This window comes from Camellia sinensis, chromosome 4 (genome assembly GCF_055761805.1).
Source record: "Camellia sinensis isolate YWXY chromosome 4, ASM5576180v1, whole genome shotgun sequence".
NCBI classification, from domain to species: domain Eukaryota; kingdom Viridiplantae; phylum Streptophyta; class Magnoliopsida; order Ericales; family Theaceae; genus Camellia; species Camellia sinensis.
This window is the reverse complement of record NC_138964.1, coordinates 10055641-10073369: the sequence shown is the minus strand read 5'-3', so window position 1 is coordinate 10073369 and position 17729 is coordinate 10055641. Positions and strand designations below refer to the sequence as shown.

The 17729-nt window shown below is 36.3% G+C and overlaps 1 protein-coding gene and 1 pseudogene across 1 annotated transcript; both read right to left on the bottom strand.

Annotated features, from left to right (window-relative positions):
- Window positions 1-3772: 3772 nt before the first annotated feature.
- LOC114322638 (dimethylnonatriene synthase-like) lies at window positions 3773-12620 on the bottom strand. Its single transcript, XM_082923056.1, has 4 exons — window positions 11715-12620; window positions 7067-7732; window positions 4354-4651; window positions 3773-3972 (listed from the first exon to the last, which is right to left on the bottom strand). The coding sequence occupies exons 1-4, from the start codon at window positions 12618-12620 to the stop codon at window positions 3773-3775; spliced, it is 2070 nt and encodes a 689-aa protein (XP_082779182.1).
- A 1459-nt stretch (window positions 12621-14079) lies between these two features.
- Window positions 14080-17093, bottom strand: LOC114322639 (myosin-11-like; annotated as a pseudogene).
- Window positions 17094-17729: the final 636 nt, after the last annotated feature.

Below are 17729 nucleotides of genomic sequence, written 5' to 3'. Positions count from 1 at the left end.
ACTTGGTACCTCACTGCTTGGAGGACGAGAGAGCTTCTGGCCCCTATCCCTACCTTCAGTTATGCACTTTCTGGCGAATGCTTGGCTTGGCTTCAGAACGAGGTACAAGTGGGGCTAACTTTGACTACAGAGACTCCTGCGAGCACGAGCAGAGGACACAAGAACATCTTATCTCACTTATGCCCCTAGTTTATTGCTTTGACCTTTCTTTTCAAGTTTTATGATGTAAAAGCAACTTTGATTTACAATTAGAGAGTTGGAGAATGTACTTGTGTTGAAATCAATGGAATTAAAGTTGTGAGCACTAAAAATTTTCTTTTTGGTCCCAAAATGGTCCAAGTTGTAAAAGCTAAATTTTAAGGAAAAAAAAAATCAACTTTTATTAAAACTTTTCAAAACCATTTTCGGGAGTGATCACCACCTGACACACACGGAATCAACCCTCAAGATGCACAGCCTAGAATCAACAGATCAAAACTACCCATAACTGCATTCATACCGGCCTTTCTGCCGCCATACTGAAAATCACATAATCGAGCTAACTGATAATAGAGAAAAATGGCATGATCAAAATGAACGAATAGAACAGTTGAATTGGAGATGGTTACGGCCGAACTTTAGGATGAAGTTGCCTACGTATCCCAAATATGGGAATCAGGCCTTACGTAGTTCGATTCAGGTTTGCTCGAGTATTAACTCTCTCCTTTTGCGCTCTAACTATTGCTAAAGTCGCCCTTTCGAGTTTTCAACCTTGTGAGCTCAATATTTCTTTATTTCTAATTTTTCATGCTCTTACTTTTCCTTAGGTCACCCTTCTGGGTTTTCGGCCTAGCGAGCCTCTCAAGGGTAGTATTTTTTCAATTTGTCCATGTTGATCGGCTATGAAAACTTCAGGCCATCTAGGTCCATGAGAATAATCACCCCTCTTGACCAGATAGATTTGATGATGTAAGGACCAATCCAATTGGGTCAGAACTTGCCCCTAGGGTCATGGATAGGAGCTCGGTTGTCCTTCAGCACCATATCCCCTTCTTTGAGATTTCTTGACTTGACCTTCTTGTTAAAAGCCCTAGCAATTTGGCGCTAGTAGCCTTGGACATGATAGAATGCCTTCAACATTCTCTTATGAAATAGCATCAGTTCCTCGAACCTGCTCTATTGTCAATCCGTCTATGTTATCTGATACTCAGCCATAATTCGCAGTGACGACACTTTAATCTCTATTAGTAGAACAACCTCCATCCCATAGACAAGAGAATAGGGGTTGCCCTTGTGGATGTTCGAATCGACGTTCTATAGCCCCAGAGAGCAAACGACAGTTTATCCAGCCAATCCTTGTAAGTTTCCACCATCTTCCACAAGATATTCTTGATATTCTTGTTCGCGGCCTCAATAGCTCCGTTGGTCTGTGGTCTATACGTTGACGACTTGTGAAAAGCCACATTATATTTCTCAATGAAATCCACCACCTTTTTCTTGAAGAGTGAGCCGTTATCTGATATGATCTCATTCGGAACCCCATATCGATAGATCATGTTATTTCTGAAGAATTTAGCTACATGCGACACTTTCAACACGTCATAAGACTGCGCTTCCACCCACTTCGTGAAGTAGTAAATCGGCACCAGAATGAACTCATGCCCATTTGACCCCTTTGGCATGACTGCGCCGATAACATTGATTCTTCAGACTGAGAAAGGCCATGGTGAAGTCATATTATAGAGCTTAGACAGCGGGATGTTCATGTGATTGGCATGAATTTGACATTTGTGGCATCACCGCACAAAACCAATACAATCCTCCTCCATAGTTGACTAGTAATAGCCTTGCCTAAGGATCTTTTGGGCTAGTATCACATCGTTCATATGTGCCCCACACTCCCCTCCATGGATAACCTCTATAAGACGCCTCGATGCCTCCTTTTCAACACACAGCTTGTGCAATCCCAGATAGTCTTTTCTATACAACTTACCCCTACAAATAATAAATTGGATGGCCAGACATCGTATTCCCCACTTATCTTTGGCACTTGCCCCTGGTGGATACATCTCTTTTTCCAGAAAGTTTCAAATATCGTAATACCAGGGGCTTTTGTCTTGCACTTCATCTATTGCGGTGATGGTTTTATAGGCCGGCGTGTGTTTCTGTTTAATGATGATTGAACGCATCTTAACTTCTAACGGGATGTCTACCATAGACGATAGAGTTGCCAATGCATCAGCGAACCAGTTGTTCTCTTTCAGTAGGTGTGTAAATGTTAGTTTTTCAAACCTCGGAATCAGAATATACAAGGCTTGATGGTAAACCTTTATTTTCTCCTCTTTGATTTTCCAGTCTCCGTTTACTTGAGACACAACCAAGTTCGGGTCTCCGATGACATCCAACCTTATTACCTCTAGTTCAAGGGTAGCTTCTAGACCAACAATACACGCCTCATATTCTGCTTCATTGTTGAATACTTTGAATCAGAGTTTGTAGGCTAAGGGTATATAGGAATTATCGGGTGTTATTAGCAATGCACCTATCCCATAACCGTATTGATTAGACGCTCTGTCAAAGTACATTGTCCACTTGTCCTCTTCCACTTGCAGAATGTCTTCATCTAGGAACAAATATTCCACCGTCTTATCGCCTCCTATTGGGTGGTCTACCAAGAATTCCGCTGCAGATCTTCCTTTGACTAACTTGCGTGTAACATATTTGAGATCAAATTCGGAGAGAAAAAGCAACCAACAAGCTAGCCTGCCAGTAAGTGCTAGTTTCTCAAAAAGATATTTAACGGGATCTAATCGTGAAACCAGAATTGTGAAGTGAGCTAACAAGTAGTGCCTCAACTTCCTGGTAGCCCATACTAAGGCTAAGCAAGCTTTCTCCAAGGGAGTGTAATGGGTCTCGTAGTCCAGCATCTTCTTACTCAAGTAATAGATAGCCTTATCCTCAGATTCCTGAGCGAGCATGCACCCCATGGTCAAGTCCGTCACCGACAAATACAGAATCAGAGGCTTCCCCAACTCTGGTGGCGATAGCACATGCGGATTCTGGAGGTATTGCTTAACCTGCTCAAAGGCAAACTGACATCGATCGTCCCATCAAAACTTCTTCCCTTTCTTCAGGAGACCAAATAGTGGTTCACAAGTCAATGTTAATTTTGAAATAAATCGTCTTATGAATTGCACTTTACCTCGAAAGTCGCGCACCTCCTTTTCAGTCCTTGGTGGTTGCATTTCTAAGATGGCCTTAATTTTGAAAGGATCTACTTCAATTTCCCTGCATGATAAAAAAGCCCAGCATTTTCCCTGCCGTTACGTTGAAGGTGCATTTATGTGGATTTAACCTCAATCTGTATTCCTTGATCCATTGAAAGAATTTTTTCAGGGCGGTGTAGTGGCCTTCTCGCTCTTTGGACTTGACAATCATGTTGTCTACATACACCTCACCTCTTTATGGATTATATCATGCATAATGGTGGTTGCAGCCCTCTAATAGGTAGCCCCAACATTTTTCAACCTAAACGGCATGACTTGGTAGCAGTGTGTACCCTATGCATGGTGAAATCAATCTTTTTCCGATCTTCCGGTGCCATCAGAATCTACTTGTACCTAGAAAACCCATCCATAAAGGAGAGTAAGGCATGGCCAGCAGGAAAGTTCACCAACTCATCAATATGCAGCAAAGGGAAGTCATCATTTGGACTAGCTCTGTTCAGGTCTCTAAAGTCGACGCAAACCCGAATCCTTCCATCATTCTTAGGCACTGGGACGATATTGGCCAACTAGGTCGGATACTCGGATATTAACAAGAATCCTGCATCAATCTGCTTGGTGACCTCTTCCTTGATTTTCAATGCCCAATCCAGACGAACTCTGTGCAGTTTCTGCTTCACTAGGCTGGCCTCGGGGTTGAGAGGGATCTTATGATATACGATCTCAAGGTTGATTCCAGGTATGTCTTTGTAGGACCATGTAAAAACATCTTTGAAATTTTTTAACAAAGCGATTAAACACTCACGTTCCTCCGAAGACAACGTAGACCCGATCTGGACCAAGCGCGGATCCTTCTCAATGCCCACATTAATGGCAATGATTTCATTAAAACAAGGCTTAGCAAACCTTTTATCCTCTCAATTAATCAAGTTTTTCAAAGCCAGAGGAATTTCGTTAAAATTCTAAAAATCTTGGTCAATGCAATAAACCAACAGCACATAGAAGTACACAGAATTCGTAACATTTTCATTCAAAAGGTCCAGATCTTCGGTTACAGACTTAAAAGAAAAGCTAAATCAAGACCTAGACAGGACTTTTGCATCCGGGTTACCAGCCCCAGAAATGCCAAACTTAGACTCCCCAGACTAACTTGAATCTGATCCCGACTCCACAGGCTCAGTGGAATCAGATTCTGGCTTATCACCCAATTCAGAAATGGAAAGATAGCCCTTCTCCAGTTGCCAAGTAAGACGTAGTGCCCTCGATGCATCCAAAATACGACTGGTTGGGTCCACACCCGGTTCTTCCTTGATCATGGAGACAGTAAAGTTATCCCCCAAGTTCTCTAGGTCGACCGTAGGATTTGTTAGGAGATTGGTCAGTGCTGCCCCTACTCCAGCCTCGTTGCAGTCTGAGTTCTCTTTTGTGGCCTTTTCCTCATCACTGTCCTGCAGTTGTAGATCAAAGAAAATCTCGAGTCCAAGGACGTGCTTCTTTGAGGAATTTACCTAAGGCTTAGTGTGGCTCGTCTTTTTCGTGCCCCCTTTTGGAAGGTTTGAAAGAAAGGCCTCACAGTTCGAACTCCCATGGTTCTGAATCTAATCTCACAAGTGCAATGTGAAACTGATAAACACCAAAGAGTCCAAATCCGGCAAATCGTTTTGGAAAACAAATTTTGAATCAAAATGCCAAAATTGGACTGTTTTGCCAGATACAGAGTCGCCACCTAAATTATTTTTATTTTGGAAAAATTTAGAAAACCTTGACCCGTGCCAAAGGCTACGTGTCCGTCATCACCAAATTTGCCTCGACTCGGGAACTTAGGTACGTGAGGGGAAGGTTATGAATGAAGCACCCCCGCTCGCCCGAACAAAGATTGGCCTTTACTAATCATGATATGATGTTTTTATAAACATTATGTGCTTTTATTCCGGTTATTAAACTAGCTTTACTATGTGATGCGCATAACCAAGTATAGACTAGTTTGCTCAATTCGGAACAATTCAACTCATGTTTGTTTGCGAAAATAGTTTGAATTTGCCACCTCAAGTGGGCTTAAAGTTTGTGGATTTTTCACCAAACATAGTGGGCTTAAAACATGATTTGCCATTTAACAAAGTGGGTTTAAAACACACATTTGTTGAATTGTTCCAATTCAAACAACAAGCCTTCATCCACAGGCACTCAAGCAGTTATAGTAAGTAAGTACATAGCCTCATGGTGAGCATGCTAATCATGGTGACATTCACACTTATGCAAGTATGTTAAAGCGTAAAAACTTACCTAGTACTCCAAACCAAAACAAAAACTAGTTAGAAAGATGCATGATCCTAACTATACAAGATGCCTAATGCAACACATGCAATATGTAATTAATAGGCTCGGCTACTAATATGGCGTATGGATCGATTTGAACAACATGCAATTAAACACGTATTCAAAGAAGTATTGAAATGGTAATGCAGTTTGAATGATGCGCCGAGCCTCGGTGCATGCAAGACAAATGAATGAATGCAAGCATGCGATATGCTAATCAAAACATGACCATAATCTAACCATCAAAAGAGGTTAAATAAAGAGATGATGCATACAAACGAGATATTCAACAACAAGAAAGAAAAGGATTGAATAGAGGAACTCCCAAACGTTTGGCGAGTAGAATTGTAAATCACACTGTAAACACAGATTTTTCAAGGGTTGTTTTGGCACAAAAGTGTAAGGATTCTTGTGAGGACATGCTGATTTTTTGAAATAATTCTTTCAATTTTTTTTCCCTTTTCCTTTTTTTTTTTTTTCTTTTTCTTCCGCTGGAATAGTGCAGTTTGAATTCTAATGAAGCAATAACATACTGTTTCACCTTTGGACCATCAGAGTATATAAAATAAAAGAGAACTTGAATGTATCAATCAGAGGCATGTGAACCTTTTCTCTTTTGTATGAATTGATATTATTATAATCCAACCGTCCCAATACCTCCAAAGGAAAATTTCTTGTTGGATTTCAAATTAACCGGTTAGTGTGAGCTTATTCGTACAGTTATGCAGTGTTCGAATAGGAAAACATTTTCTGAAAGATTCTAGCTTTCGTGCTTTGTTGAGTCTCCAAGACTGCATAGAGCCGATCAACTGCATAAAGCTTGCGGTAGCAACGGAACACAGTAGACAAAAAAAAGAAAAAGAAAAAGAGAAGACGGTTCTTTTCTTTTATATTCTATTAGTATTTTCTATAAGTTTAGTATTAGTTAATGATCCTGGCTTAATGAGTCATGAACTATATGGATTCACGAAATACGACCTCCCTTTATTTGATAATTAAAAAAAAATTGTATGGCATTTTTAACATTGACAGATGAGATATACTGTTTCAAAACAGGCAGACAAATCCCCTGATTCGGATTGTGTTATTTATGGAATTAGATTAAATTATCAGAAAGATATGGTTTGACCCCTAAAAAAAAACAAAGAATTCTCACAATTCCTTTAGTTTATTTTTAATATTTTTTTTTGGTGGCAAGTATCAATCTTCTATTGCTGCAACTTGCTGTAATTTTAGTTATTAAAACTGGTTTCCTAAATTGACTTCTACCATGCTTGCAACGCTGAATTCACGCAAAGCCACTTATTGGAATTTAAAATACTCTCTTTTGACACACTCAATAGTAATTTCCACAATTTTGTGACTAGGAACGTTCTAAGATTAATTTTCACAAGACATAGGATGATTGTAGTGATACAACATTAAACAACATGACGGCCTCTTTTGGCAAGAGGTTAAAAGTAACTTTTTTGATTTTTAATCTCTTTTAGATCATATCTCCTCTTTATTTTAAAAAGCTAAAAAAAGTTAAAAACTAAATTTTTAACCTCCTTTCCGAAACAACTCGACATGTTAGTTGCAATTTCTAACAAATAAAGGCGATCTGAGAGCCAATGCTCCACGACTGCAACAAGTGAAATTTTTCTAACTGTAGTCAGTCCAAACACTTCTTCCATACCCAAATCTTCTGCCTTCAAATTATCCGGTAATTTCCAATTAAATCCATGTAACATGTTCACCAAGCTTGACCGAATCATCTTAAGTCCAAGATTATACCCGGGGCACATCCTCCTCCCCGACCCAAATGGCAACAACTCAAAACTCTGTCCCCTCACATCAATTTCTTTCCCTAAAAACCTTTCATGGCAAAACTCCTCTGGTGCATCCCATATTGTAGGGTCTCTCCCCATACTCCATGTGTTGATGAAGACTCTAGTCCCTTTACGAATGTCATAACCGGCTAGGTTGCAATCTTCAACAGCCAAGTGTGGTACGAGTAGTACAACCACTGGGTGTAGCCTCATAGTCTCCTTCACGATCACATCTAGGTATGGAAGTTGGGGAAAACCTTTCTCTTCTACCCATATTTCTCTTCCAATCACTCTGTCAAGCTCTTTGGTTGCTTTGTTGATTAGGTCTGGTTTTTTTAAGAGTTCAGACATTGCCCATTCTAGTGTAATTGCTGAGGTATCTGTGCCACCAGCTATTAGGTCCTATCCTTGAAAAAAAAAAAATTGCCATGCAAAGCAAAGAAAAAAAAGACAATTTCAGCAATTTATGCTAGACAAAGATTATGTTTGCAGGAACAATGGTTTTAAAATTTATAATGATACATGGATGCAACTATCAGCACGCGCCTGTTTTGTTTTGTTTTCAGAATTTATTTTTTGAAAAAAGTAGAAATTAAATTGGTGAAAAAAATATATATTCAAAAATAAAATTTTCAAAATATCTTTATAGTGTTTATTTCATCAAATTATTTTTTTGGTAAATAAAATAAATTATGAAAACAAAACCAAATTTATGAATTTTTTAAATGAAAGTTGAATTGCACATTTTGAGAGGGGAATTCAGCTGAGCAAAAATGAAAAATTACAAGAATGATGCACCCCCACTGCCTCCACCTCTACCTCTACCTCTATCTCTATCTCTACCTCCACTCGTGCATAAGGCTGCAAATGAAACGAACTGTTCACGAAAAAACTCGGCTCGTTAAGGGCTCGACTCGATTCGTTTAGTAAATAAGTCAAACTCGAGCTTGAATAAACTCGGCTTGTCAATTTCGGCTAGTTTACATTTATTTAAATTCTATAATAAATATACTATTTACTATATTATAAATAATATAAATAATTATTTATATAAATATTATATATTAAATAATAGTATAAATATATTTATTTATAATATATAAATATATATAAATAATAATATAAATACATTATTTATATTTAGGATAATGTAATTTATTAAGCTGAGTAAAGGATTGAAATTGTTGAGCTAATTGATTAATTTCAGTATCAGTTGTATCAGATTCTGATTGAGTAGACACATGTGCAATAGGTTGGTTTAAAACAGTAAGACCTTTGGAGGGAGAAGCTTGTTCAGGTGTAGCTAATTTAGTGAATAATTGTTCTATAGCTTTAACTGTTGAGTGATCATTAGTTGCTAAACTTTTACGTTTGGAACGATCACTAGGAAGAGTAATTAAGGTTGATCTAGAGATTGTTTAGTGGAAGTAGAATTAGTAGAATAATCATCTAGATTAGTTTCTATCTTATGTAATTGTTTACCAATTGTCTTTAAACATTGATTAGTGTAATTATTTTGTTCAATAACTTTTTTAATTTCAGGGTCAGTACCAGGCAACTTAAAAGGAGAGGCTGGAACTTCAGAACCTTGACATTCAATAATTATATTAGATAGAGGTGGATGGCTAGAAGTTACAGATGTATTAGGAGAAGTCTTCCATTTATGTTTTGTGATTGTATTAATCTTTTTGTAATATTTATCCATATATTGAAAGAAAGATAATTCAAAACCATATTCGACCATAAAATCATACAATTTTCTAGTTATTCTGGATTGTTGAGCAGAATCATATTTAGCCTGATAAGCATGTCTTTTAGTTCTATTTTCTGGAGATCTAAAATCAATAAGTAATTTATCTAAATCAGGAGTAAATTCTTTTTCGATTGTCATTAATTGGGGATTGATTGGTTGTGTAACTTCAAAATCAGTTTGAGTAGGAGAATTTTGAGATGCTTCATCATCTCCATGTAACTGTGTGTGAGTTGAATAAACAGGTTTACTAATTTGAGAAGTTGTAGAGTTATCAATTCCTTTTAATTTACTTTGAGGAGTTTGACCAAGATAGATTTGACTATTTTTCCTAAATAAAGGAGTATTAAATATTTCATCTTCAGTTTCAACATCAGTAGGGACACTAGATGTACTATGTCTAGAGGATTGACTACGAATAAATTTAATATAAACGGAACCATCAGTATATTGTTGAATATCTTGAATATCTTGAATAGAAGATTGTTGTTGATTATGTTTATAATTTTCATTAGTTGTAAGCCATTGATCAGGGAGAGTAATATTTTTCCATTCAATCATTTGAGGAACATTAATATGTGATTCATTATTACTACTTTGGATTAACAGAGTTTTATCCTTTGGACTTTTATGTAAGGCTTGAACATTTAAATTAGTTTTCATGCATTTATAATGAACACGATAAATCAGGGCAATATTATGAACTTTTTCTAACATATTAGTAAATGAACCATTTAATTGAATATTCAAAGTTAATGCTTTTAAAATATGTGGATCTCGTAAACTAAGCGTAAAATCAGGAAAACAATTAAAATGTACTGGACCTTTATGCAGACCAGTTTCCATCATTCCCATTAAACTATTATTATAATCAATAAAACGAGCATCTCTTAAACATAACAAGACAGAAGCATTTTTACCTTGTTGAGTTAATGGTTTAACACCGACTTGAATTAACCCTAAATGAATAAAATTGTTACCATTTTTTAAATGTCTTTTTATCATATTAGCATCAAATAATTGGCAGGTTTCCCTGGGCATAAATTTGTTCAATTGTTTTAACATGCAAATTAACATGAAAAGCATTCTGTAGAAAAGTAGTTTTATAAATTTCCTTAATAGGTAATTTTGGTATATTCCAATTTAAATCAATTTTATCGTTTTGTATTTCAATATCTTCTTCATTAATTACTAATCCTTGATTAGGGAGTGAGGGTAAAGTAGTTGATCTAGAACTGACTGACGAGTTACTTCTAAATAATCGACTCATTTTTTGATTAATTAATATGTGCTACAGAAACCTTAATACATTGTCTAAATTTATCATGTTTTCACATACCTGCATCCATGCATACCCTATTCGGAAGACTCCTAACTCCAACACTGCCTAACCCTAAGGGCTTACTCTGGACAGGGACGAAAGTGGGTGACTTAGCTAGGTGGAAAGACACAGATAGAATTTTTGACAGATTAACTTAACTGACGACAGAGTAATAATAAGAAAGGAGAATGATTAAAGGGAACGATTTGAGAGTAGACGAGCCATTTATATTATTATTTATATATTAAATAATACAAATAATATTTAAAAAATCTTATCAGCTAAGTCGAGCTGAATTCGAATTTCATTAATATTAACGAGTCGAGTCGGACTCGAACCCAGTTAGTTGTCAAGTCGAGCTCGCACTCAATAAACAAGCTCGATAAACAAATCAGTCGAGCTTGAGCTCAGTAAAGCTCAACTCGGCTTGGCTCATTTGTAGCCTACCCTCTATTAGTACTATTACAACAATTAGTGTGGATGTTTGGGAAGTGGCTATTTTAGAGGCTTTTTGGCTTTTTAGTTTTTGTGTTTGGGAAGTTGGGTTGGATTTTTATTTGAGTTGTTATATTGAAAAATGTGTTTGAAATGATATTTAAAGTGAAATGACAAATTTGCCCCTAGTTTCACTTTTTTCAAAATTAATCTAAAGGGGTAAAATTGTCATTTACTCCTTTGGGACTAGGCTATGATTACAAATATACCTACACTGTCACAGACAGTGTAGATCTGCCAGCTGCTATTTTGTTTTTTTTTTTTTTTTAAATCAATAGGATAGGCTGATTTTTTTTTTTTTGAAGCTAAAAGGCTATTTTTCACTTTGAGGCTAAAATAGTGGTTCCCAAACACCCCCACCATATTAGTTTCAAGGCACAACCAAACAAAAGAAGTTTTTCTGTTACAAAATAACATTTTTTGGAAAAAAAAAAAACGTATGAAAACCATTTTTTGCAAAAACAAACTTAGCATTAAAACAATATATAATTTAAATACTCCTTCCGTCCCAAAATAATATTCCTTTTTGGGAATCTAACTTTTTTTGGTAGTACAATTATTGGACTTTAAAAATATTACTTTTCAAAATTACCCTTTAATAGCGCATTTTTTTAATAATATCAATTGTCATAATTGTAGTTTTTGTGTTGTTAATGAATTTAAAATAAGAATAAAATAGAAAATTCATATTATTTCAATCCTTAATTTTTGAAAAGAGAATAATATTACGAGATAATGAAAAATGAAATAAGGGACCTAACAAACCGTACATTTGACAATTAAGGGGGGGGGAAAAGAGAGAAAAGAATCAATGATACCAGTATAAAGGCCTTGACACTATCACCATTGAGCTTAATCTCAAGGTTAGGATCATCAAGAAGCTGCAATAGCACATCCACCATGTCCTTTGCCACAAAATTCTTCTCTTCCTCCTTCCTCGCGATGTGTTCACCGAGCACAAGGTCATGAAACCTCTCAAATTTCTTACTCAAAGCCTTCATTCGCTTCACGTATCCTTGCAAGTCTAAGAAGTCGATCCACGGTATCCAATCTCCAACATTCACGACACCATTAAGAAAGAACAACTCATCCAACATCTCCTGAAATTCTTCAACTGTCGAAACAGATTTGTCATTCAAGGATTCACTAATGTACTTTTTACCCAGTACAATTCTGCTCATAACACTTAGTGTCATGTGTGAAATATGACCTCTAAGTATAATAGGCTTTCCTGACAAGGCAAATAGTTGGGATATGAAGGCTTGCCTCTCCTCCACGCGAATATATTTGTAGGACACCAGTCTTTTCGCGCTAAATAGCTCAGTGAGGAAAATTTTACGCCCTTGGCACCAATATGGTCCGTAGGGAGACCATGTTATCTTGGAATAGTTACAAGTAGTGTACTTACCAGCAGCGATTGCAGGGCGAGAGGCGAAGATATGATCATGTGTCTTTAGGAATTGCTTGGCCATTTCAGCAGATGAGGCAACCACAACTGAGTAAGAGCCAAATTTAAATTGCATTAGGTGCCCATATTTTTGGGATAATTTGTGGAGGGATTGGTGTGGGAGAGGACCGATGAGGTTTAGGTTGCCAATGATCGGCCATGGTTTAGGACCCGATGGAGAGGTACGTTGGCAATGGCGATAATTGAAGACTTTTGAGATAATGGCCAATGTTGCTAGCCATGCCATGGCTAAAACAATCCAAGAATGAGTCTCCATGGTGTGGTTGTGAGTTCTGAGGAGGATGAGGGAGATGAGTATTTATAACAACACCATTACATCCACCAAATTTATTTAACTCGAATTTGTCCGAATGAGAACTCATTCAGGTGAATTGGAGTTAAATAAATTTGGTGGATGAATAATTAATCTATTTATAAATTGAAACGAAGTTGGTGAAATTTCACTTTCACCTTGTTATAATTGACATGATCTACTGAAGATCACATAATGAAAAAAATAAATAAATTTTATAACGTAAGAATTAATTTTGAAAGAAGAGTAATACTATATAAACAAAAAAAATGATATATAATAATTTGGTTCATTATGGACCTTTAATTTCATAACAAAACAAAACAACATTAAAGATGGATTCACTGCTGGAAAAATGACTTTTAGCAGCGTTTCTAAAATGCCGCTATATGTCTGAAAAACGCCGTTAATTCCTTTAGTGACACTTACTACCAAACGTCGAGGACGCGACCATCGCTGTAAGTTTATGACGCTTTAAAAGTGTCGTAAAATTATTATAGGCGGCGGCATTTTTAAACGCCGCTAAATGTGGCAGTCAACGGTAACATGACATCATATAGGCATTTAGGGACGCTTCAAAAACGTCGTAATAGCTTTTTTGTTATTTTAAAAATATAACTATAGTGGCGTTTTGAAAAACGCTGCAATAGATTTTTTTTTTTTTTTTGAACTACTAATTTTGTGAGATTTAACTTCAAAAATATACCTGTAAAATAGCAATAATGAATAAAACTTTGTATAGACATATATTTATGTGAGATTACTATTCCCTCACATCTATAATAGTACCCCATACAACATCCTTCAAGAAAAAAATCCAATAAGTTCAATCCCAAAAAATAAAATGAGAATAATTTAAAGATAAAAGTGAAATTAACAGTTGAATAATAAAAAGTAATAGTGCCTAAGGCAATAGGGTTGGGAAGAAGTTATAATGATTTCCACTACTCAAATCAATACCATAAATTAGGACAGATAACATTTGTCATTGGGTCAGATTACCACCTTAAAAGTTGTGTTTAACCAAGAAATAATTATGCCTTCATATTCATTGGGTCAGACACAAAGCATCAAGCATTCATGTCCAGATTTTCTAATCAATGTCTCCAAATTTCCAGAGTTGAACAGAGTATTAATAATACACATCAAATATTACCCTTCCTACATAAAGCAAGAACCACCATACTGCTAGAAATTTATTTTTTCACCCCAAGTCACGCACCTATACCACTACTTCTGAAGCATTTGGAATCTCTGCCATAATCATGTGCGCATTTGAAAGACCAGCATCATCACCTTTTGTACAGCCACCCTGCTCAGAGAGAGAGAGAGAGAGAGAGAGAGAGAAAGAGGATGAACTTATAGTAATGGTAAAACTAGGAGGTTCAATCATTGTTACCTCAGCAAAGCTTCAAGCTTAATTCTACAGGTTTCCAACTCCAATTTTCTGCACTTCATCCTTGAGAGACTTGAGGTACCTGACAGCTTCATCGAAAGTATTTAAGAACCAAAAAAAGAACATGGAAACTCAAACATGGCAAAGCAAAGACAAAAATATCAACGAAATACCTGGTCACACAGTATACCTGTCTGAGGGCCAAATACTGATTTGCTGAAACCATGGCCCCTGCATGCATCATCAATGTGTAGAAAAATATAAGCTCACAAATGCTGATTACGAAAGAAAAAAATAAATAAAAGAGAAAGAGACAAAACTGAATTGCAGAATTTAGCAAAAAGACACCACACAACAGAGTTTTTGCATGCATTTGGTCCATGGGAGGCAAGAATTTCTATAACCAAATTGAAAAATGTTTCTGTTTAGTGGAACCATTTTCAAGAGCCTTCTATTGGTGAAGGCTTATGTAAACTATTAAGAGACAGCTTAAGCTTCTAAAGAGAAATTATGGTGAATTGACCATCTGAAGAGACAACAAGGTGCTTCATTGGGAAAGCGTTGCTTCCACAAAAATAAAAAAATATGTTAATTGTTTAATACATTTTATCTTTATAAAAAGCAACATAAACATGTCCTTAAACCAAAATAATAATATCTATGTGCTCATCTTAACAACCTGCCCACGAACAAAATAAGACCAACTTGTGCAACTGAAGATCTCTTTTGAGAAAAAGACAAAAATCAAGTATTTAGTCCACTAAATCAGCCAACTTAATCAATCAAACCAGAAATGATGACGACGATACATCCAACCATGACACAACTTAACAACTTCAAGAACATATTCAATCAAATCGCAAAATGATGTTTATTTTTCCATTGACCTCAAATACTCTGCATATTAAAACATACGAAGTAAGAATTACCAAATGTTCTAAAGTATGAACACAAATAGAGCACATATACAGATTCTTTTTGGCCCATCAAGTAACTTCATCATTTAGTTGTTGAGCCTTTCTAAAAATCAACAATAAAATTCTGCTCTCAAAGAGTTTATCTTGCAAAGCATATTAAGCAAAAAATAATAATTTAATTTTTTCCTCAATTCTGAAACTAGTTTACTCAAATTGCATTCAATATGCCAGTATCACTTGTGTTCAACTTAAAATCTCAACAACCTGTAGCAGTACTACATTTCATCGTACTAGAAGGTGAGGCACACACTGTGTGCCAAATTAACAAAATATAATATATATATATATATATATATATATTAAGTAGTTGTAACTATTTGTAGGTGGAAAATTAGGTTTTACTTTTGGAAAATAAAAGTCCACAAAACTTCATGAACACCAAATTAGGTGCTCCCTCTCTATATATATATATATATATATAAGTATATAGCTAACATTGGTTTCTATTTCAACAAGGTACTGCTAAGGACAAAAAAGATATGATGGGACTTAAGGCTTAGTTTGGTTTGGTTTGCAATATGTTTTTGCTTACTAAAATAGAAATTATACAACATAAAGTGAAGTGGTAATAAATCAATGCTGATGCTACCTCATCTGTTGCATTATAACACCAATGTTTGACTTCAGCGAGTCCTACTTTAACATATTCACCGTTACTGAATGAACAACATTCTCTCCTTAATAGAAGGTTGTGGTCCCAAAAAGCGTGCACAAGGCCATAAGAAAAAACTTACTTGCAATATAAAAACTTCAAAAAGCATCTAAGGACAACAAGCAGACTACCTGTTGAATAGTTGAACATTGATGAATGAAAATATTTGTGTGAACACCTTGTGAACTAAAAATGGAGGTACCTGAAAATAGTAAAATGAAAAAGAAAACAGGTAAGCAAAAGGGTGCTTCAGGAGAAAATCGATGCACAGTAAATAGAAACAGAAGCATTCCCCCAAAATCCAAGCCAGTCAACTATGTAAATGGCACATTTAAGTGCCATGTTTGGAGAGCTGAAGTGGGTTGGAAGCAGACAAATAAAAACAATGTCAAGAAGCCAGACAAAGACGCCAATTTTATCGAAACGGGTAATGGAGAAGAAAAAATGACATAACAAGGAATGAAAGCAGTGACAAATTTTACTGACATGATTTGTTTTCAGACTGTTCAAGAAAACTCCCAGGCTCTTCACAATCCCTTGCCAGTGAGCAATCAACGCTTGATGTGCTACTGTAGTTGCAACTGAACGTGATAATCCCTTAACCAAGCTTGCCCTCGAAGTTCTTGGTGCCTATTTTTTCATATTCTGAAAGAAATTTTATACAGAAATAATTTACCAAGTAAATTAATAAAATAACCCATAGAATAAAGAATTTCATTCCTCCTTTTACAATAAATTGTGCCTGGTAATTTAAGAATCGAATAGATTCAATTACCTGGATGCACAACCCAAGCAATGGAGAAATCTCTTTCTTAAGGTTATCTCAAATCATTCCATAAATCTTTTCTACAAATGTTGTAAGTTACTTCTTGAAAAGCAAAGCTGGGTATTTGGCTTCAACTTGGTGTAAAGTTTCTGCTCCACCAGTCAGGCCACCACTTACAAAGGAAAGATTAACTCCTTGTGGAGTTCCTCGGAAACTCTGTAAATAAAAATAATAGCAAACACCTGAACTAACGAAAGGACTAAAACTTCATTTGATGACAGAACATGGAAATTCAATTGGGAACTTTAAATTACCTGTGTCATCTTTCCAAACAGAGTAGCCGAGGATGATCGACGACGCTGAGGAGCCATTCCAGCAGCACCACTTACTTTCAATGTACGCTGGAGTAGCAGCAGAAGAGTCGAGGAATTGGACAACCAATAGGCTAAGATGTCATTGTTATCCTGGGTCTTTAATCCAAATAATAATACTTAGTTATAAGAAGCCAATTATGATAAAAAGCGAAAACAAGACACACTAGTAGCATATACGATTAGATTATTCAGTACAAGTCTGGAAGTCCCTAAACCTTGACTTCCATTTGCTTGTGAGCTAAGATTTTAAAACATACTATAATTGGACCCATTTATGGTCAGATTTCAAACTCGAACTTTAATTTGCCCAAACTGCCTAATTAACACCCCAACTGTGCCCTTCTTATAGCGACCCCGGTCTTTTCCCATTTGATTATTGTATCCGGACTTAGGTTCCGTAGATTCTGTCATTGTATAATTGTTGTTGTCATTCTTTATTTTCTTATTTGGAGTTATAGGATGTGTTGGGCAGGTTTGTTTCAGGTTGGTTGGGTTCGGAAACTAAGTGTTGCTGTCCAGTTTTTGGGTTGGTCGCTCGAGCGAGTACTTGGTCGCTCGAGCGAGGGTTGTATTTCGTGTTTGGTGGCTCGAGCCAGATTTTCTTAGCTCGAGAGAGCGATTGCGTCTAGTATGGACCTGTAGCATTGCATTCTTGGCTCGAGCGAGCTTTTCTTTGCTCGAGCGAGGATTTCTTGTGTCTGGTCGCTCGAGCGACCAAGTTTTCGCTCGAGCGAGCCTGTCCAGTTTAATTAGACAGCAGCGGGTTTTTAATCAGTTTTTCATCCTCTTTTTAGATTCCAAACCCTAAGGTCCGACTTCTCTCTCACCCTGCTCACCTTCTCTCTTAGATTTGATCCACTTAGGGTGTGTTTCTACCCTAGATCTTTCATTAAAAAGAGTGTGTGAGT